The sequence below is a fragment of the Diadema antillarum genome, unplaced genomic scaffold (genome assembly GCF_040938485.1).
Source record: "Diadema antillarum isolate AM-2024a unplaced genomic scaffold, OU_Dant_1.0 seq00001412_RagTag, whole genome shotgun sequence".
Taxonomy (NCBI): domain Eukaryota; kingdom Metazoa; phylum Echinodermata; class Echinoidea; order Diadematoida; family Diadematidae; genus Diadema; species Diadema antillarum.
The window spans coordinates 235001-259360 of record NW_027272166.1 but is presented as its reverse complement, the minus strand read 5'-3'; the positions used below and the strand labels follow the sequence as shown (position 1 = coordinate 259360).

Below are 24360 nucleotides of genomic sequence, written 5' to 3'. Positions count from 1 at the left end.
GTATGTTGTGGAGTCTATGATTTTTTGCACGTATACAGTTGATGCGAATATAATTATGTAAATGCGTATAACAGTAAGGTGCGAAGAAATGAACATTATCAATAATAAATTGTGGAGCTGTGGAGCTTCAAGATGACCTAACGTATGAATATTAATGAGCTTAACAATGAATATGTATGAATATGCATTTATGTTAATATATGAATTATGTTTGGGCTAAGGAGCTGTGGAGCAATTTGCATGCGTTACATGCTTGAGATTGGTCAACGCAGTCTCTGGAATGTTCAAACGAGCCAGCGCACGAATAAAATGTTCACTACCAGTAGGAATATAACCACTTCGCTCTCTGAAAATGTCGTACATTAAGTCGCAAATGTTACTGCCAGGCACACTTTCCCCGCTCACAATCAGCTCCCCTTTGTCCGTCCATCCCACATCGTCGCACCTTTTCATCTTTTCCAGCAACTGCGAAGCTCTTTTCACAAAATTCTTAGGCACGTGCTGCAAGATGTCACGCTCCACTGCGTCCTCAGATTTTGGCGCGACCCTCTGTCCATGAGTTACTAGATGCGTGCTGTCATTGTCTCTTGAGCTGTCGCTAACGACTTCAATAGACAATGGCTTCTTAACGTTGTCCGTCGCTTTCAAAAACCGCTGTAAGTATTGCGAATACAACAACGCCTTGTCATACTCTGGTAGATCGGGCCTGTCCAACACCGAACGAATCTGATCGTCCAATTCGTTGATTCGCTGCTCTGTAGGTGATGAAGATTGACTTTTGAGAGAATGAAGCATAGTTTGTGGCACAAGCACCATCTTGCGCGCATTCTCCATTATCAACGCGGTACCTCTATACAGTGTCTACTTTGGCGATGCAAAGAGGTTAGAAGCGAGAGTTCCGAGTACAGGCGTGATCAACCTGGCAATGAGACCAATGAATCCTCCGCGTTGGTTTAAGATTCGTTTTCTCTCTGCCAGAGATGTACGACGATCCGCTAATTTACGGAGTTTTCGCTTGTGCTTAGTCAAAGTTTTCTTGTGGGATTGCGACAGCTTGACATTACCGCAGATCACGTTCAAAACACATTCACAGATGGCGTCAATGAAGTTCTTGTTAGCTGTCTTGATGAGAAGTTTCCGTTGATCAGGAGAGCAGTGTGCGAGGGTCTTGAGCAGGACTGCGTGGGTCTTCACTCGGCGCGACATTTTTAACTAATAAATGACTTAATACACGAACGCGACAATTTATATCTTAGGAACATATACATATTGAACTTCACCGGGAAATATTTTCGTTCTGAGACGAAATTCTTCCGGCGTGTCTGGTTTAAGGTCTACGAATAAATAACCCCATTTATCGGCTGTGGCGTCCATAAATGCCTCTTGAAAAAACTTTGTTTTCGAGGGATACATCTGTTTAGCTAAACAAGCAATTTGTTGTTTGTCTCTACAATTTTTGAATAAAGCGTAGTACTGCGTGTTTAATGAAATAGTCCTAGACTCCTTTCCACGATGAAAGAGATTTTGAGTGATATAAATAACGCTCGCGTTTCTATGATGACAACCTTTAGTAAACAAGGCGGCTACTCTCTTGTCATCACCAGCCACATCCATTAAATCATCGATGACAAATAACACTGGTCGGGAGGGGTCGGTCAAATCATTGAAATCTGCTGGTAAATTTTCATGAAATTCAATATTCGGAAAGGATCGTGTCATTGCCGCGTAACACGGTTGATACTCCCCGTAAAACCATATAATTTTGCGAGGAGGTTGATCGATCATTTCCGAGGCATTTTTCAGTAATCTTTTCACGAATTCGGTTTTCCCTGAAAAACTCGGTCCGACCACCATACATGAAAAACTATGTTTGAGTCGGGCATCCATTGTAATTAACGGCATCAAATAGTACAAATATAGCTATATGAATAACACAATAAGATATTAAGTTCTGTAAATGAAATTAGAGCAAATGTCAAACGAAGTAAGTGAACGGAATACTCTATCATACGTGAGATGTGGGTTCAGTTAAGTTTCTTAAAAGAATAAGACGACGATATGAAGCAAACTGTTAAAACTACGCGGTATATTCAAGAGCAACATAACGGTATAATGCGCTGCAATCATGCGCCCGCGAAAGAACTGACATCGGGGATAACGTCAGTTTTATTTAAGGAAAAATCAAACCCAACCGTTCCATTTGACAAATGGGCATCTCTAGTGAGCAAAGACTCGAGATAAAACAATAGAAAGAAGAGAAATACAAAAAGCGCCAAACAAAATACATTTGTACCAGCATTGGTACTTTTCAGTACATTTCTGAGCACTGTGGACATATATGATGCGCGCGACTTATCCATGATTTCCTAGCAACGACAATGCCAGCGGTAGGTACAGAGCTGATGAGAAAGTACCACCTTCTGCGACAATGTATAAACAGCGAATGATTGGCAATTAGACACATTGAGGTCTTTATAAGCGAGGAATGTCCGCGTGTCCATAAGGCAGTGTCGTGCCACCTGGTAATCTAACTCGTTTCGTGAAGACTACCCTGTAGTCTTTTTTTCTCTCGGAAGTGTACACGGACTTGCTTTTTACGTCTCTGAGAATTCTATTTTCCACAATAGTCTTCAGACATCCCGGTTCACCTTGTATCAATTCGCGCATAGAGTCATGGTTTATAACGAGGGAGTTTGCCTCGTTCAAGGTAAATCCACGCACCTTACACACGGTGTTGCCTTTGTTGGTGCGATAACTATAGTTCTTAGGACCACCGCAAAGCCAGGTTTGAATGAACTCGCCTTCACCAAGTTCATCCGTCAAGTCACCAACGAAATCGCCGGTTTTGGGGTCATGATGTTGTACTGTTGGGTCTGTTCTAAAGACTACACTATCAGTGTCGTAATACAAGACCCTATCGTTCAGCCTCTGCAAGACAGAATACAATTTCAGTCGCGCCAATGCCGTCGTGAAACTGGCTATTATGATATTTGTGTTGACGTTGTGGTCCACGAAGCCTTCGGCTTGATTGAAATGAATTTCTACCATGTCGTCGTTTAGAACGAGAATGTCTTGTAATTCGATAGTGCGATCCTTTAAGAAATCTAACAACTCAGCGCTGGTTTTGACAAAGCGCGTTTGTTTCAGATTTGGTCTCTCAGCAAATTTCCCCCACAGCACATTAACAATGCCCTTGGCAATGGCGCGTAAACCGGGGTTTTTCGCGATGTTTTTAGAGTCTAATTGAATTCCCTCATGGGCCAAATAATCTCGAATGTATTTTTCACGTTCTTCTTCAGTACTGGCATGGGCGGGGTAGCCTGAGGCTTCCTGCTTTATTTTCATAAAGCTGTCTATATACTGCGCAAACAGTCCTCCCGTTCTTGTTTTGGGATCGTACACTGTATACCTGTCAAAGTGCCATACTTCGATCATTCGGAGTTGCGTATACCCCATCTCTACAGCTTTTTTCAGTTCCTCCGATACCCACACGCCTTCTAACTCACGCTCCCTATCTGCGTGCTTGCAGGGCCCCTGATTCAAGGTGTCTGCACAGGTCCTGCATAGAGGGAAAGTAAGTTTACCCCCTGAGCGATGGGGGAGCACTGGATGAAACAGACGTCTAGGAGGTAATATTTTACATTTGACGAGTCCAAAAATTCGAGACAGTGAAGGGAAGTTAGAATAGATAATTCTGGGATGGCCGACAGGATATTTGCCGAACTTATTGATAAAGGGATAAAGACTGGTGAAATCATAGTAAAGGATTTTTTCTTCGGGCTTCGCCTCGTAGAAGAGCGAACACCCTCCAGTTCTCCCGCCATAGAACGAGTCACGTGGATTTAATTGTTGATTAAAAGCCATTTGAAGGTGTGCAATGTGTGGATGTACATCAGCCATTTGGCGCAATTGTTTCCATTCGCATTCCCAAATATAGTGTACAATATATCCATTCTCTTTGAGCGCATCAAGACGTTTCATGGATTCATTAAACAGTACACCCATTGCTTTGCCTAGCTTTGGGTTTTCGACACTGGGACCGTAACATTCGCGACACCCGTGATAAAAGCACCCGAGCTTTTGCGCAAGCGTCGGTCAGAGGACACGCCCCCATTTTTATGTATTTCTTTGTTTTTTAAAGTTCTTTTGTTTTCGATCGGGCGAGCGTCGGTCAGAGGACAGGTCCGAACTTGTCGGAGTGACGTCATCAAACAAACAAATGTCATGAATACGATTGCAATCGTCATTATGACCATTTCGACCATTGCCTTCGAAAATATCTCTCGATGTGAGAACAAAAGAATATGATGAAACAATGATGCGGATTCTTAAAACAATAGCATATTTTTCATAATTCATTCTTCATATTTCATATCGATCCATAAATATTCATATTTCATAATCATCATTCATCGTTCATATCTATAATTCATATCTCATGAATATTCATCTTTCATTTTTCATATTTCATACATTCTTTTGTTCTTTCCAATTTCTATTGTTATGTAAATATCCATAATTCATATCTATTATCATAATTCATCGATTTATCATAATTCATATCATAATCCATCTTTTTATCATAAATCATATCATAATCCATATTTTTATCATAAATCATATCATAATCCATCTTTTTATCATAAATCATATCATAATCCATATTTCATAATTCATAATTCTTTTGTCTTTTCATATTTCTTTTGTTCTAGAACAATAGAAATATGAATCATATTTTTATGACGCTATACGTACACCTATACTACTTACATATCACTTCAATGAGGGAATATTTGTACAGGACAGCCCCCTCCTCCAAGAGTTGGGGGTGGGACATGCATCCCCCCCCCCCTTTTACGCCCATGATTAAGATCCATAATGATCACCTGCATCCGTAATGTGGACGCACACCTATAGGGTGAGGAGTAATCTTGCCATAAAACTTTTTCCTTACTTCTATAACTTGAGCGGGTGCCGTTTGCGTCGGTCTCACACACCCATTCAGACTCCTCAAATTTGTGGCAGTTTATCCAGGCAGAGAGACCATCGAAGTGAAGCTGCAGCTCGTCAAACTCTGCGTCGCTTTCCACAAAGAGAAGAGATGGCTGCCTCATCTCACCGTTTGTCAGTTCCACTTCATCCATTCTATTGCAAAGCCACGCAGCATTGGTCCACCACATTTGGTCATTTATCTGCAAGCACTTGGACCCTGCTGGGAACCATCCACTTGGACAGACTGATGTTGGGTCAGGCTCAACTTCTACTATGTGAAAAATAATCGTGTGGGCAAAAAGGTGAGATAGCGCAACACCATTGCATGCACAAGGAAGGGTGGTGATACACAACGCAACGGCTGCATGCTTTCCAGTACTGTCATTAAATCGAGTGTTACACGTGACAGTAAACATTGAACAAACAAATCAACCTGTTTTGTTGATTGGCCATTTCTTTCTTTTTTTTTTGTAACAAGTATGAGAGACACAGACCTGTCAATATTACTAACCTCTGCAGATTGAAAAAAAAAAATCATGTTCAGTAAAAACAAAATTAGATAGATTTTGAAAGTTGTAACTTCTGCTAAATTACATGAAAACAATAATCTAATTTCATTCAAATATATATTTTCATGGTTTTCGGTGAGAAAAGCATGATTAATATCATGAAAAAATAAGGTTGGCAGCTTTATTAATGTATAGTTAGTGGAAAACGAGCATGAACTTGTCAAAACATAATTATCTATATTTTCCTTTTAAAAAAGAGCCATGAAAATATCACGATATCTTGAAATATGACATTGTGCAGAATACAATTATCTAAAGTTAGTAAATCGATAGGTTGAATACAAATTCCTCTTCAATAAGCCTTATTTCCGTCATACTCCGTTGTTGTTGTTTTTAATTGCAGAATTCTACAATTTCATAATGTCACAATAGCTCAGTGAATAGTAGTTTTGGTCAAAAGAAATGAGGAGCAGTGATGTTGCCACCTCAAAGCTCTGCTGGGTTGCTAAAAGAGACGACAGTAATTTGATGCCTACAATACGGATGATTAGAGAGAGTTGAATTAAAGAGTTTATTCATGAGTTGCTGTACAATTCAATAGGTTTCTGAAGTAATAACATCATTTAACAACGTTTAATATCCTCCAATATGCTAGTAAGGTTGCTCTTTATGATTGTTATGGCCATGTCATGAAGCGTGAGTCGACATAGATCACCACTGACAAGCCTTTCAAACAACGTCACGTGTTATCAAACGGAGAGAATATCTATTATAAATACATGTGCTGATTGTAGTTGATGTTCAAGTCGATTTCAGCAGAAATGAACATGGTGTCTGAGTAGTATGAAGCGAAAGACTGTCATCAGCTCGTTTTAGAAGTCTCACTTTATATGGTTGATGTTTGTTGGTTGGTTTGAAGATGAACGCTTTACTACAGCAAATGATGATACATTTAAAACCTTAACAAGACAGAAACGGAACCGATCGGCTGTAAACTTAGAGGTACTAAAACTTATGCACCAACGTTATGCAATTTAAGTTATGTTCTTACCATGGGGGCATGTTGCTGAAATGACTGCCTCAAATCCAACCGAGGCTATAAAGAAATCAGAGTGAAACTTAATCCAAACAGGACTGAAGTGATAGTCGTTCCTGGCTGGTGGGACATGTCCCCCTGAGAACTCATCAGCCACTCCAGAAAAATAAGGGTTGTCTGCGATTGTCAGCGTGTCATATGTACTCCAAATACTAAAACTGACAAAGTACAAAGTCATGTCACAGCCCTCTGGAACAGACACCACCCATGTAATTCTAGTGTTTCTGTAGTAAGGTATGGGATGACTAGGGAAAAAGATGGCGGATCTCTGGCTAGATTCCAGGTTGAACGTGTGTTCTTCTGTTACAAAAAGAAAGAGGAAAGAGAAGAATTCATTCAAAAACACTTCCCAAAAAGTTTCGTGGACTTTTAAAAGTTTTGTCCTTGTTTCGGTCTGTCTTCCTCATCAATGTGTGATAAACTAATGAAAAAAAAAAATGATGTGGCAAATCAATGAAAAATAAACTTATCATTCCATGAACAGACACACATGCACATGAAAGAAATAGAACTCACGTGTAAACATTTTGAGGTGCAAATGGGGGAGACCGCCATCGATAAGCAGTGTGCTTGACTAGAATGATCATTGATGACGGTATTTATGAAACTCAAAACCTAAATCACAACTGAAGAAAAAATAACAACAACAACGACAATCGTGAAGCTCAAGTGCGTACATGTACAGTGAATTTGATGATCAAATTTATAAGCATAATACTGTATACATCGGATCTTACATCCTACGTCGCTTGGCATTTGCCTTATTTTCAGAATTGGCTAGAGATACTTTTTAGGATGTACATCATGTAAGAGATTTTAAATTCGGTTGACTTCCATGTTGGTTAAAGGTAGTGTTGAAATGTGTTCAAAAAATAAAGAAACACAAAAACCCAAACGTGTACAATTTGGATCTCAATTCAATTTTGCTCATTTTAGATTAAATTTAAATGATTCGCATTTACATCGTCGGCGTTTTCACGAACCGACGCTATTTCGATTTTGGTCAAAATTTTCAAAATCGAGATATTGGTACCAAATGAAAGTGCTTTCAAAACTCTACCAAATCCCCAAATTTTAGATCACAAAATTAATTATTCTTAATTTTATCAAAGAAAGAAAAAAACGACGGTACTCGAAATATCGAGAAATTGAGAAAAAGGGGTTTCACGAACCGACGCAGTAAAGATACGCCGGTTCGTGAAACCCGAATTGCTAGGGTGAAGAGCAATGCGGGTTTTACGAACCGTCGCGGTTGCATTATTTTGAGCTTTGTTCAACTTACTGGCCTAGAATTAGGTTTTGGCCCTAATCCAGATCTCAGAGTGAGAACCAAACCTTCTGAAAGATGAATGACGGCCTAAGACAGCCCACTGTCCACGAGTGAAGTGAATGGTAAGCTATAATCCTATTAAAATCATGCTCAAAATAACAGTTTTAGTTGGACTACCATAACCATTAATTGCGGTAGAGTGTAGTCCCATGTATTCAATCGCGTGATGCTTATGAAGCCTAGTCTGTAAACGCCATCCAATTTCAAATTAGATCCCAAATCATATTATTTATAGTTTCTTTTCAGCTTATGTCGTTACTTCTGAGACTACTGAGTACTGTAGTCGTAACGTCTGTGTGCAAGACATGAAAGATGTCAAAGTCTCGAAGGCACTGATGGCTAAGCCTTGACTTGAGTTGAAAATAAAATCATGAGATTGACAAAGTAGGCCTACTAAACTAAAAAAAAAAAAGTAAGTCTTAAAGTAAAACACAAAAGAAGAGTAAAGAATAAAGGTAGACATGTTAGACTTTAACTTTCAGATCTAACTATTAAGTCTAAGTTAAGACTTTACTTGTAATACCAGTTACTAAAACTAAGATCAGCTGAAGTCTATAAGACCAAGTCAAATTAACACAGAGTCTATAGTCTAGCTCTAGATCTACATCTAGACTAGTGGTAATAGTAGGTAGAGTCCACCCATTTCCCCCCCCCCCCAATTTTTACTGGTCCATTCCTGAAAAAGTTACTGGTAAGTGTCCAACAGTGATTTTTCCTGGTCAGGGACCGTCGGACCAGTGCCAGTGTGCAGCGTTGGTGTATGTGGTCTAGTGATACTATCTAAACACTACGAGTACTCTACAGGTTAGGTGGCTTTCCTGTACAGTGCAGTGTTATAGTACACTTGTGAATTCAGCCCTAGTACCGTACTGTGTGTAGATATGTGACATTATGTCTAACGTTAGTTCGAGTGGAGTACCTTTGAAGCACAGCGGTGGGGCTTTTTTTCCCTAAAACTTGTGAATGCGGCCCAACCAAATGGCGTTTACATATTTACGCGTGATTGATAGTGATACAGTAGCGCTGTCGATTTCCACAGCAGCCATACATAATCTTTTGTCCTTTCTTCTTTCCTTTTTTCCCTTTGTTCTTTCACCCTTTTTGTTCTTGGAATCGAAGGACTTCTAAGAAATGTCCCTCGACTGATTTAACCAGGACTCTTGAGTCCTGGTAAACCTAACCTAACCGAGTAACCGTTAATGTTTGTTAGGCCTAACATAACAGTAACACTGACTTAGCCCTGTATTGACTTTGTCTTTGGCTGACTTACTGAGATGGCGAGTCTAACTCTTTAACGTTAGTCTAAACGTAGTCGTTAGATCTGTCAGTGTCAGTGTCACCGGTTATTGTATATGGTGCCATCTCTAATGTACGTTAACAAGTTGATGTTAGTTATCTATGTCAACTTACTGATTCAGTAATAGTGGTACTGTCATCCTGTTGAATACCGCCGCAATATCATCCGTGACGTGTTAATTTCGTGTCACAAAGACAAAAGTTGCCAAGATCTAATAGTATTAGATGTCTAGATCTAGATGTAGTCTAGATCTAAGTAATATAAATTCTGTGTAACTTAAAAGTGAAAGGTCTAGACTTCACTTAGTCTATAATTAGACAAGACATTCATGAGGCAAAGGCCTATCTAGTAGATCTATTCTTATTCTATTTTAACGTCAATTCCTACTAACTCGCCACGTGTTATTCCTAAGGCCAAGGACTTCCGGATTAGTGATTTTTTTTTTTTCATAAATACCAAACAGCAGACGTGTTTCATTTGCATTCTTGCACAGACTTCATGAAAATATGTGCAGTATCAAAGAAATATGATGCACATGACAATGCCAGTGTTTTATAGGTGAATGGTTAATACCTTTAAAAGCTGAATGATAATGTAGAGTCTAGGTCTAATTAAGATGTTACAGTCTCTGATAAGAAACAGGTTTGATTGTCATAGACTGTTTCCCAAATGCAGGTACATGTAGTAATATTCAGCTATTTCAATGCAATGCCTTGTTTACAAGTAGTTGTACATGTAGATTTATATTCATGTGAATGATAATTCAATTTCTACATGAGACTTACTAAGTGCTAAACAAAATATCTTGCATCAGTAAAATGTGTAAATGACGAGACAATTTGAATATGCATCAAAGACGAACAGCAGCATTTTTTGACATTCTTTGATCCTGCATAGGCCTATCATTTTGTTTTATGTTTAATATAAATAGAGCAAAATAAATTCAACTTCAGTTTTGTTGGCAGATTTTTTTTTTCTTCTCAAAATTAAAGTTGTATCTTGTACCATGATGTTTGATTTTAATCAAAAGTTCTTAATTTCTTTCTTTTCTTGCAGATGACTGGTGCCATGTAGTAGCGAAGAACTGGACTGTCTCAGAAAAGAAAAGGAAAAGTACAAGGTCGTGTACATCATCAACGGATGTGAATACAATGGTAATGTAGAGTCTAGGTCTAATTAAGATGTTAAAGTCTCGGATAATAACCAAGTTTGATTGTCGTAGACTGTTTCCCAAATGCAGTTAGTAATATTCAGCTTTTTCAAAGCAATGCCTTGTTTACAAGGACATGTAGATTTATTCATGTGAATATAATTTAATTTCTACATGAGACTTACTAAGTGCTAGACATAAGATCTTGCATCATTAAAATATGTAAAAGGCGAGACAATTTGAATATGCATCAAAGACGAACAGCAGTATTTTTTTGACATTCTTTGATCCTGTATACCATTTTGTTTTATGTTTAATATAAATAGAGCAAAAAAATTACAACTACAGTTTTGTTGGCTGATTTCTTTTTCTCAAAATGAAAGTTGTATCTTGTATCATGATGTTTGATTTTAATCGAAAGTTCTTAATTTCTGTCTTTTCTTTCAGATGACTGATGCCATGCAGTAGCGAAGAGCTGGACTGTTTCAGAGAAGAAAAAAAAGGTACAGCATCGTGCTGATCATCAAGGAATGTGAATACAATGGCTTCGAAAAGAGGACAATCTACAGATAGGATAGAAGGGAGAAATTGGGATGAAGGGCGACAACATAAGGATGGTATATCTACAGTGAAATGTGATTGTAAAGTGGAAACATGAAAGAAGATTCTAAGATTGAAGATGAAAATAATGCATTCCATTCTGTGATGTCGTTATTACAATTTTGCTACACTTTAATAACACTACAGAGAGACATTTATATCAAGGAAAGCTTCATGTGGATATGGAATGTTAGATTTTTTTTAAGTGTTCATTGGTATGTATTTCATGATAATAAATCTTGAAGGTTTTGTGTGGTAATCATAACCTTGTGATAAATCTTGATAGATTTCTAAGTGCACAATGGCAATATTAGATGATGCTGTAATCAGAGTAAGTTCTATTCTCCTTTATTCATTTATTTATTATTTTGTTGTCTTCAACCCACTCTGAATGTGTCACGTATGATTCTTATAAATATGGGAACATGCACTCCATGTAACTGATAGGACTTATAACAAATTTACATAATTATTCAACCATCACTAGACAGTTCTGTTATAAGATGTTCTTTATTTAACTAAAACTGTAAATTATGATACGTGTATGTTCCCATGCAAACTCACAACAAAATACATAAATATGATTTCTTTTAATAATAATTCATTATGTCTCTAAATTTACAATTAAAGAAAGTGATTGCAAAAAGGATGTCAAACATTGTATACTAAAATAATAGATTATTAATTTGTCTCCATCCGTAGTAACGCACGCAACTGCAGTATGCAGTTTGTAGGCTGCTGTGAAAAAAAAATCACAGGCAGCCCAAGCGGGATTCGAACCCACGACCTCTGGATTACTAGACCAGCGTCATAACCACTAGACCACCGGAGTGCCCTGGCACTACCTTTACACATGAATAATTAAATATAGAAGGGCTTGGGAGCGCTTCGAAGTTTACTGCTCTTATTAAATATGTACATGTCATTTGCAACTCAACTGAAGATGATTAAACACACTGAAATTCTTACTTTAAATGATATTCATAATCTGTTTTTTTTTTCTTTAATAGCTTGGGATGGACACTTTATACACTGTATCGGTCTACATTTCGCCTACAATATGGAATTCTTTACTTCGAGACGTTTGTTTTTAAAAAACAAAAAATTAAGAGTCCTTTAAAGGTGCTGTAAAACAGTGGTGTTTGCTTGTTTGTTTTTTGGTGGGGGGGGGGGGGAAGGAGTCAAATTAGCCTTGGCCACTCTCCACCGTCCTTTTTTTTTTCCCCCTTTAGCTGCATTTTTTTTTTAGTCATCACATGAAAATTCGTCTGCATCCACCCCGTAGTTTTGCTGATGACCTTTCTTTTTTATTATTTTAGCCACACACATTTTGGCCGAATTTCCCCACCCCTCTTGTGAATTTGCTAGTACATGTACTAAGACACATTCTCAGAATGTGTTTATAGTACTGGTGGATTAAGGATTCACAGGGGGGGGGGTCGGCCAAAATTTCTCTTTTCTCATATGTAACAAGCCTACGGGGCGAAAGGCTGATATGGGCTTCCTACACACATTTTTAGATGCTAATTATTGGATAACAGGAGCACGATCATTTATGTTGTGATTAATTTGTTTCCTTATACTGTATATGTATGACTTCTATTAGAGACTTAATTGGCTTAGCACTCCTTACATCTACCTATTTTAGACACCCATTTCCTTCTCTCTCTCTCTTGCTTTTTCTCTACTGTCCTGTGAATAGTGTAACTACATGTACATGCAGTACATCTTCTCTTTTGTATGATATACATCAAGTTTTTATCTGAGCATATGGGTGTTGCAGCACTCTCAAGCTTCATGCATATGCAGCAACATCTTTGTGTGTTCATATACATAGTTATGCTTGATATGTTAATTTGAGAATGTTATTCTTTCTCTTGTATATGTTCCGTCCGCACTCTATAGATGTAAATGTACGATGTAAGATTTGGTGTGCATGTTCGAACCGTGTTCCTCTTTTTGTGAACACACAAGAACTGATATAATAATGAACTTGAATTACACATATTCTTGAATCTTGATTCCATCTCCGTTTGCCATTAGATATTTATTGATTTATGGAGCTCTTCCACAATTGTTATCCTTCCCATTGTCATTACTCATCTCTGAATAATTCAAATTTGATATTTTATTGAGGACCTATGTTTCTTCGATTACATAATGTACCTCTTCAATATATTGCTGCAAAAGGCATAATAAAACATGACCATTATTATATATTTAAAATGAAGCTTGAAATTCTGATAGTGTTGATATTTTTGTATTTTTAGGAGTTTATCAGTTTCGAAGAGTGCATGCAGGATGAGTTTTTTTTTGTTTTCATATCAAGTGCAGCTATCATAGAATCTGTTGACCAGGATAGAGAAAGATGGAAAATGAGGAATTATGAGTAAAGTCGCATGCGAGCCAAATGACAATAATGACACCGATAAAAATTGTGACAAAGTAAAAGTCACAAATAACAGAGTGCATGAGTATGAAAGATGAGTAAATGCAAGTAATTATTACTGACTGGCACGTCTTTTTCCCAATTTTTGGCGGTATCCTTCATCTTAGAAAAAACATTCATAATTATGAAAGAAGTGAACTGAATTTGAATCAAAAATAATGTGAAATAATAAAAAAGTAAGTTAAAAAAGTATTAAAAAACAGTAAAAAGTAAACAATATGAAACACAGTATACCGAGTACATGTATTACCAAATGATAGATGTCCACATGCAAAAGTGTTAAATAATATATCCACAAAAAAAGAGGGGCAAAGAAATCTTTGGAACGATCAACGACAGCTCTAATAACAATGTACTACTGTAAATGAAGATGAAAACAATGACAACACGCTTTTTAGAACAATCAAGAGAAACTGGCTTGTTATTATCATCTTAATTATCACTAAATGTATTATAATCATCACAACAATCATTACATGACAATTAATTTCAATTAATAAGGTTATTGTTGATAAGCAGGTATAGCCCTAATAGTATTTGTATGTAAACACATACGAAAATGAAATAGCGACGGTTCGTAAATACACGCGTATTGCACGTTACCTATTGTGCAGGCCCTACAGCGCGGGTCTCACGAACCGGCGTAATACAACTTACGTCGGTTCGTGAGACCCGCGCTTAAGTACATAACCTATGGTGCGCGCAAGAAACGATGGATTTACGAACCGACGCAGTGAGTTTGAAGACAGAAATATCGTAAATTTTTTGGATTCACACTAAAATTACACTATGGATAGGAAGAACAACTTCCACTCTCATCACCCTGTCAAAATTTTCACACACAAGACAGGAAAAGTCATTGAAAACGTTGTCTAAATCTTGTGAGATCTTTAAACGCGATTTTCTCAGAATTGCATTTTCGCTCAAAAACGAAATAGCGTCGGTTCGTGAAAACGCCGACGACATGACATTATCTACAATATGCCAGCAAACCACGACTGCTAAAAGATACACAACAAACTGTAGAAAATCACATAGTCAAACCACCGAAGAACGCAGAAACTGCACTGATTGGCAGTCGAGTAATTAAGGGATATAATACACCTACAAATTATAGCATCTTCTTACCATCTATGCATCTTGCTAAAACGATCACCTCGAATCCATCTGAGGATACTGACGAATCAGAGGTAAACCTGATCCAGGCGGAACTGAAGTCATAGTCAGTGCTTTTTGATTGGGGAAGTTGCCCTGAGAACACATCTGCTACTTCAGAGAAGTCAGGGTTGTCTGCGATTGTGAGACTGTCATGGAAACTCTCGGTACTAAAAGTGACAAAGTGCAAATCAATGCCACAACCCTCTGGAACAGACACCATCCAGGTGATATCAGCGTTGCTCTCGTAAGGTTGGGGATAATTAGGAGATAAGATGGTGACATTTTGGCCAGCTTCCAGGTTGAATCTGTGTTCTTCTGTGGTAAAATGAAATAAGAAAGAGAAAACAATAATATTTAAAAACACTTCCCCAAAGTCTTGTGGACTTTTTCAATTTGTTATTCTTTGTTTCGGTTTGCTCTGTCTATTTGCGGGTGATTGATTACCGACGATAGTGTAATATTGATGTGGCAATTAATGCTAACTTAACCATTAGCTTACCAGCTAACTTAATCATTACATAGTTCAAATTCATTAACATTTCCATCAAATAAGTAGAGAAAATTATATACAATGTATAAGCTCAACATATTATTTGTAATAATTGCACCAAAACCCATAAATTAACAAAATGTATGTGATAATGAGTAACAAAATGAACATAATTTTTATATTTTTCATACAAACATTATGCAAAGTACAAATTAGGTAATGAAAAGATATGAAAATACTCGAAAGAAATAATATTAACATGTAAACATTTTGAGGTGCAATGGAGGAGACCGTCATCAATAAAGCAGTGTGCTTGACAAGAATGATCATTGATGACTTTATTCCTAAAATTCAAAACTCAAATCAGAATTGAAGAAAAGACGACAACAACAACAACGAAATCGTGAGACTCAACAACATACATGTACAATGAATTTGGTGATCAATTTTATTTATAAGCATAAAAACTATACACACGCAAGATACCTGAACTTGAGAGAAAAGAGAAAAAGGATGTTGATGGTGATTATGCATTTGTAGCTACATTTACTCATAACTCACACGAAGTGATGTCACTTAAGAATGGGATATGGTGGCGATATAAATATGAATAAAGGAATTGGATTATTTTTCGAGTGATATATTGCTGCAAGGATTTATTTGTTTTTAATTACATGATTTGTGACCCTGCACCTCAAAACAAACAAAAAGTCGCCAGACATGAGTTTTTAGTTAAGACCATATTCTGAAAGAGCAGACTTTAAGCTTTAAAATGATGTATAAATCAAATCAAATGGACTTTCCTAACCTGTCTAAATATTGGAAAGAAAGCACAAACTCAGGAAAAGTGTGAACTGAGAAAAGAGGCTCTGAAGTACAGTGTCTATTCAAGCGCTTAATCTTTACCAAACTGTGCTGGCTGTGCGATGAATGGGACAAAAAACAGGAAGTAAACCACCAGAGTAAGAACAATGAAGGGATTATCAGATTAAACTGAAATTAAGCATGCCTCATTAACACATGCTGTCCATAATTAATGCCAACTTTCAAAGCAGTAGCACTATTCTTTCAAAAGTTATTAGAGTTGAAAGTGAAGAGTGTGGACAAGGTTTTTCAGAAATGAAAAAGGGATTCTAAAGACACACCTAATCACACTATTCTACCAAAAATGTTCGAGATAAACTGCTCAAAAAACACACTTTCCTGCCCGTTTTATGATACCAAATTTTAGCATAATGTAAAAGAAGACCCGCTCTTTCAGAAAATATGAAAACGTCAAGTTCGGCTAGGTTGACCCATTTCACTTATTTTCAGTCCTCATGCAAAATCAGTGTGTGCGACTTTATGTTCGTTTTGAGGTGCATGGTCACATTTAAGATTGCGAAGAGAGACACTGCGTATAAGGTTACCTGTGCAGGGAGAGTTGATAATATGACGTTTATTGTGAGATCCAATTCATACTCACGACAACACTTTATTGAATAAAATATACCCTTTGTAAGACTTGCTATGTTCTTCCTTTCTCTCCTTGTCCGTTTTCAACATCCCGTAGGCAAACTTTAACCGTAATTTTATGGTCGACAGTTTAAATAATCATTTAGGTATGAGTTTCTTCAATTTGTCTCCCTCTACAAGTCTAATTCAAGATCGCAGGTGCTGAGCTATAAATTAATAAACATGTCGGAAAACCCCCAAGAGGGACTCGAACCTGTCATCTACTTCTCAAGTTCCGTACAGCGACACTACCACCAGGCTCTCCCTGGTCGTGACACGATGATCTTGAAAAAAAAAATACCCAAGCTCCGAAACATTGAATCAATCAACTCTGAATTATTACCTGTACAATGTCGTGTCCCACAAGGCTCTATATTGGACCCCTTACCATTCTCGGTGTATTTCAATGATATTTCAAATTCAGCGTTATTACTGCAATACATTCTATTTTGCCGACGATACCAAAGCAGTCTGTTCCAATTTAGATTTTTCAGTCACTCCTACGAACCCCTAATACTAAATTGTCAACATGGTTTAACAATAATATATCATTACTTAATATCAAATAAAAGACAAATTTTATTCATTTCCATAATAAGAAGAACAATAAAGATTGACAATTCACTCTTTGTATTTCGTTTTCGTAACGGTCAGTGTACTATTTTCCTTCTTTTTTTTTTCATTATTTCAGTTGAACAAGGATGTACACTCTTATCCTAAAAGACAATCTGACAATTTTTCATTATTTCAGTTGAACAAGGATGTACACTCTTATTCTAAAAGACAATCTGACAAGTTTTCATGTGTCTAATCCTAAGCTATGAAACCTATCAGACACACCGCCCCCAATATTTGGAACTCTCTTCATTGTGATATTCGAAATATAATTCAGTCTACACTGGTCTATGTATTATTTTAAGAGGGGGTATCGTAATTTGCCGTATCAAAGTCCGCATTTTTCAAATGGCTAACCTTTGAACTTCGTATTGTGGTGTACTAGTACTTGTTTCGTGTTGATTCGTATAAGATGTCTCCATGTACTATATTAGAAGCCAACTGGTTGCTATAAAGATGCACGAAAAACTGTGGAAAACCACACCACTGAAGAACTCGAAAACTAAACCGATCGGCGGTCGAGTGAGACTAGTAATGAAAATTATACACCTGCGAATGAGAGTATCTTCTTACCATCGATACATCTTGCTGAAATGATTGCCTCGAATCCATCTGATGTTACTGATGAGTCAGAGTAAAACCTGATCCAGGCAGAGCTGAAGTCATACTCAGTGCTAGTTGCTGGGTCAAGTCGCCCTGAGAACTCATCGGCCACTTCGAAGAATTCAGGGTTGTCTGCGATTGTGAGACTGTCATGGAAACGCTCGGTACTAAAAGTGACAAAGTGCAAATCAATGCCACACCCCTCTGGAACAGACACCATCCAGGTAATGTCAGTGTTGCTGTCGTATGGTTGGGGATAATAAGGGGACGAGATGGTGGCATTTTGGCCAGATTCCAGGTTGATTGTTTGATCTTCAGAGACATCTGTCGTAACTAGAAATAAGACAGTGAAAATCATAAGAAGTTTCCCGAAACTGCTTGCTTTATGTATTTTCTTGTACAGATGAAAAAATAAATGTCATGAAATAAAGATAGTAACTCATGATTTGACAAATTAGTAATAACTAAAGTCTCTCAACATGAGCACGGATAGGCAAACATAAAAGAAATATTATCATAAAATATATATGTAAACTTTATTTGAGGTACAAGGGGAGGAGACTGTCATATATAACTGTGGGCTTAACTGGGGTGACGGTCTCAGAGTAACAGAGTGTTTATGGAATATCGAAATTTAGAATGGAACTAAAAGAACAGTAACAACAGAAAATGCTTAAATCTCACGTGCAAACAAACAAATTTTGTGATCAAAATGATATGCATAGAACATGTACCATAGAAAAAAAAAACAGTCAAGGGAAAAAGAAGGGGGTACCTGAGTTAGAGAGGAGAAGGCAGAAAAGGAATGTAAATATTGATTTAGCATTCGAAGCCATATCTTAATTACAAGAAGTGATGCTAATTTTAGAGCCTATGAACATTGATATTGTGCTCAACAACAGTTGGGGTGTGACTGCAATAGAGATATTGCAAAATGATTTTATAAGCATTACACACACACACACACACACACATATATATATATATATAATGTTCGTCTTGGCATCTTGGAACTTTCCACGTGTTGGACTTCGAATGTTGTAATTATAAGAAGAAAGAGTATCAAACAAAATGTTCGGTCTGCCACAGATCTTCGTCAGTGTAAACACACTTTACACTGACAAAGGTCTGAGGCAGACCGAAAACTTTTTAATAAAAAAAAAAACTTCTAGATGGATCCATGGCATATTTGAGACTCTTTTTTTAAAAAAATAATTACATATATCTATGAATATATATATATATATATATATATATATATATATATATATATATATATATTTGTATAAAATTATTAAAAATTGCCAGGGGAAACACTTCGTCTTTAAGGTCATCTTACAACAAGTTCTATATCTGGTCCATGATGTTTGATAAATTTTGTGCGCTAATAAGTTTTCGATTTTTCCAAATGATATTTAGCTGTGTAACGGTTAGGATATAAAAGGATGTTTTAGTTTGGGATACTTAGCAATGCATTTTTAGATATTGCAGGGAACTGAATACTAAAACAAAGTTGAGAACTAAGAATTTGTATTCTAGCACATGCGCTTTTTTCTACAAATTCAAAACATACATGTCCACAAGGAATTGTACACATCGTTACAGATAATAATGACAACAATAATAGTGGCTACTTGTATAGCGCACAGGTCCACTCTTCAGTGCTCATGGCGCTTCAGAAATGAAAAGATATTTACATGCATATATACATATTCAAACATTTCAACAAAGAAGTAAATGGTAAACAAAAACAAATATATACCAAATAAAGAATACAACATATACCAATTAAAACATTGATCCAACATTAATGACATACAGCAATTACAGTCCTCAGTATGAAAGGAGCAGATAAGTTTTAAGGTTGGATTTGAATGACTCTGTAGATGACAGTTCCCTTAACTGAAGAGGCAACTGATTCCACAGTTTTGGTCCCATAACGGAAAAAGCACGATCACCATACCCATGTTCTACTTTGGGTGTTTGGAGTATGAATGTATCTGATGATGAACGTAGCCTTCATGTCGGATTGTATTTTTGAACAGAATTACTTATGTATACGGGGGAGAAAGAATGAACTGAATGATGTACTGATAACAGAATCTTGAAAATAATCCTTTTTTTCTACAGGTAGCCAATGCAAGGAACGGAGAACTGGTGATATGGAATCAAACTTATTAGTAAAAGTTAACAATCGGGCAGCAGAATTTTGCAACCGTTGAAGTTTTGTGACATCTTTTTTTTTTTTTGGAAGATTACATAACAATGAATTCGAAAAATCCAACCGAGAAGAAATCAAAGCATGAATAAGAATCTCAGCGGCATATTTAGACAAATATTTCCTTATGAAACTTGAATTACGCAACTGATATCGAACATTCCGCTGAATATGAGTTACATGACTTCGAAATGACATTTCCTGATCAAATATGACACCAAAATTACGGGCTGTTTTCGACGGAGTAATGCAAGTACTACCGATGTTGACATGACATGATTGATAATCAACTTTGCTTAACATATGCTTTGAGCCCAATAACAGAAACTCAGATTTATCATCATTTAGTTTAAGACCATTAGATGTAAGCCAGATTTTTAGGTCTTGCAAAACATGCTTCGAGTTTTGCAATGGCGGATGACAATGAAGACACAGTGGATTTAAAAGACAAATAAAGTTGTATATCATCCGCATAACAATGATATCTAATACAATGCTTGCGAAATACTTCTCTAATTGGTTGCATATACAGAGAAAAAAGCAGCGGGCCTCCAACAGAACCTTGAGGTACACCAAACTTTGTCATAGTTTTACAAGGGGTTACACAGAGGTAGAATCGCCAATTTTGACATAATGAGATCGATCACATAAGTAGGATATAAACAAATCAAGAACAGTTCCTTTGATGCCCAAATATCTCAATCTTTCAATCAGAATAGCATGATCGACTGTGTCAAAACCTGAGCTCATATCAAGCATGATAAGAGTAGTGATGTTACTACAAACACACACATACCATACGTTTATAGATATGCAAGAAATATTGGGTCAAACTTGCAATTCCTAGGTGGTGGATGCATTGTATCGTGTAGGCGTTTGAAATAATATTCAACCGATCTAATAAGTATTCATTTCCTGCCCATATTCGCATAAGTAATTATACGTCTATTTATTATGTGAAATCAAATGCCATGATTAGACACATTGTATTACCCGTTACATAAACATTTTTCTATACATAAAAGAGCTTGCTTCCAAAAGGCGCTAAACCCATCATCGTGGATTTAGCACCTTTTGGTTGAAATCTCCTAATATACAGTAAATAATATTCCTCATTGCATTGACATCATCTTTCATTGTCACCATTTTACTGTATATTCTGTGTTTTATAAATCCTGAAGAAGGCCTCGAGCCGAAAGCTCGAATGAATTAAGAAAGTTAGCAAGTATTACGTTTGTATTACGTAAGTATTTACGTTACGTTCAAATCAGAATTAGCTGACATTTTTCCTGTCCGTCTCTCTAATTTTCTGCTTCTATATCAAAAATAAAAATCCATGGGGAATTCCCCTTTAGGCTTCATTATTTTGGCTATCAAGCTCAATTTGAAAGTCTGCCTCTTTGGTCAATTCTAATATAGGGGAAGCATGCCAAACTGCAGAAAATAAAAATGACAAATCTGAAGATGGCAGATATTAAACAGGGTGCCTGTAAAATCAGTAGTTAGAATTATACACTAGCATCATGTATTTTTCCAGACAGATAAACTTGCAGAAGCTGTTATAAACTGTTATAAAGAGGACTGCTCTAACCTTCAGTGCATCTTGCTGAAATGATTGCCTCGAATCCATCTGAGGTTATTACCGAGTCAGAGCGAAACCTGATCCAGGCAGAGCTGAAGTTATACTCATGGCGGGTTGGGACAAGTTGCCCTGAAAACTCATCGGCTACTTCAGAGAAGTCAGGGTTATCTGCGATTGTGAGTTTGTCATAAGATCGCTCAGTGTTAAAAGTAACAAAGCGCAAAGTAATGCCACACCCCTCTGGAACAGACACCATCCAGGTAATATCAGCGTTGCTGTCGTAATGCAGGGGATAATTAGGAGATGAGATGGTGGTATTTTGACCAGATTCCAAGCTGAACGTTTGTCCTCCGGAGACATCATCTGTCGTGACTAGAAATGAGAAAAAAAAACATACGTAGAAGTTCCTATAGCTAATCCCATCGTGACATGATAGAAACTGATGTTTGTTTGTTTTATTTGTTTTTTTACCTGAAATACCCGAGATACAAACAAGAGTACAATTTCGTATTATGGAGAATCTATTTCATTTCCTACATCAGATTAGGGCTATCACTGATTTCATGTAGAGGTTCATCATGTTTTTAAAATCTCATTAATCTTACACACTTCGCGTTCAGGAACGACTGTATCCGAAGTGATACCCATAGAAATTGCTGGTAAGAACTACTGTGATGTTGACACTCTTTTTTCCGTCTCAGTTCTATCATTTTGTTTTATGTTCACTATGAAGTGTGCAATGCGGTGGCATCAGACCCTGTTATCTTTATAACTACTTAATTGAATCACTGTCAAGTTATGACTTACAGGTTGGAAATGCTGTTTAGTGTTATGGATAGATATGCAGATATTGTATGTCGTCAATGATAATTTCACATCATTTGGATTACGCATTTATCTTGATAAGAAATATTCCCCAAATGGTGTTGAAAAGTTTCCTTCACCAAATGCAAAATCTGTTCGATTATTTACTAATAACTTACTTACTAATTACATAATAGGCAATCAGTATAAATATTATATCACAGTATCGAGATCCAGAGTAGGCCTTTAAAAAGCCTTCTCAAAATATTGCCATATACTTGATCTCTCATAATATAACCATATCTATGGCTAACTATCGCAATACCTGGCTTACAAAACTTTTCATTTGCACTTGGGTAAAAAAAAATAATACAGTTTGAATGATTTTATATCTGAATATTATATAAGCAACAATTATCTAAAATGTCAGTGCCAACTGGATTGGAGTGACAATGATAAAACATTGGACTTTTTTTTTTTTTTCCCCCGGAACTATAGAAAAGAGGATGTGACTCCTTGAAGACTGCCAGTCCTACAGATCTCGCAAGTCACTGGTGCAATATATTATGACGTATCCCTCTCAGGTAAGGTCATTATCATAAATTGATTATGAATGCACACGATGCATGCACGGGGAGGAAGAATAGAACTCACCTTTTGCTATTATAGTCACTGGTTGAGGGGCAGACGACTTTTGTAGAGCACTGGTGGTGGAGGCTTCAGGGGTTTCTAATGCATTTTAAGGTGTATTTTGGGGAAGAAAAAGGACACTCGTCACAATTATGTAAAAATATCATATGGCGAAATATATTTGTATAAGGAATATCCAATTTTAGCCGAAATCAACACACACACACACACACACACACACACACACACACACCATTAGTTATTAAAGTTGCTGTGATCACTAATCTTCTCAGTCCTTTTGCTGTCATTGCATTGGAGGTACAATCGAAAGAACTTTGGGATTCTAGAGAAGTTGGGCACATCCATTTCATAGCCTCACATGAAAACGAAAACAACAAAAAGCAGTCTCATTTTTTTCTTTCTCGGGAGAAAAAAAAATGCTCGTACTTTTTTCTATATAAAGCGAACTCTGAGCTGCAGCTCAACACCCATGCGTGACAACGCTGACAACTTGTCTTATTTTTCTGAACTTTAACAGTTAGATATTGTGTGTGTGTCCGAATTTTCTCCAAATTTTCATTTATTTACTTGTGATTTTTTCTGCTTTCATATAAAGCAGTATTCTATATCAGGATGAACTTTCCACTTAACGACAGTAGTCAAAATAACAGTAGAATTTGTTAAATCTTAAGTAAAGTGGTAATTGCAGAAATATCACACACCCACACAATCCTTAATTTAATTGACAAAATAGCATGTGAGCCAAATGTAGGCCACCTATTTTAAAGCTTCCACGCTTTGGGTATACAAATTTGTAGATGAAAAAAAAAAACTGTATTACATGAAAATCTCTCTCTTCTTTCGTTCTTTAAAACACCAACAACATGAAGATATATTAGTAACCAATATTTTGTTCATCCTACAAGTATGACAGGGAGTGTGCAGAAATGTATAAATAAATAATTACCCTACAATGCATCACTACTAGTTCAATATTGCTGGTAAATATTTAGATCTTTAATTATAACTGTAACGTGAAATCAGAGTTTTTACTGAAGACAGATTTATTGTTTATAAAGACGCAGTCAAGTATTATTTATTTCGAGTCATTGAACGCCAATATGATTTGACAAATGAATTAATAAATGAAAAATGAATAAACAAATTTTGCCTTCTACACGTTCGCATCTAAGTGATATATCCATACCATCTACTTGTAGTTATGATACAGATTTTGTTTTATCAACCGAAGCACAACATAAACATTTCTTCTGACTGAGGTATAGATCTATTAGAGAAAGCAACACAAACGTATCTCGTTGGACACCCCTCATGATATCCAG

General features: G+C 36.7%; 1 protein-coding gene across 1 annotated transcript in view; it reads right to left on the bottom strand.

Moving 5' to 3' along the window:
* Positions 1-405: 405 nt before the first annotated feature.
* Positions 406-24360, bottom strand: part of LOC139709206 (CUB and sushi domain-containing protein 1-like) — a gene marked incomplete at its 3' end in the record, with an annotated part of 27703 nt that continues 3748 nt past the window's right edge. Inside the window, exons 4-9 of the mRNA XM_071621155.1 lie at positions 23042-23116; positions 17754-18116; positions 14552-14896; positions 6553-6897; positions 4955-5263; positions 406-755 (exon numbers count right to left, since the gene is read on the bottom strand). Coding sequence (XP_071477256.1) covers positions 406-755; positions 4955-5263; positions 6553-6897; positions 14552-14896; positions 17754-18116; positions 23042-23116 — 1787 coding nt within the window. The remainder of the gene's footprint in view (positions 756-4954; positions 5264-6552; positions 6898-14551; positions 14897-17753; positions 18117-23041; positions 23117-24360) is intronic.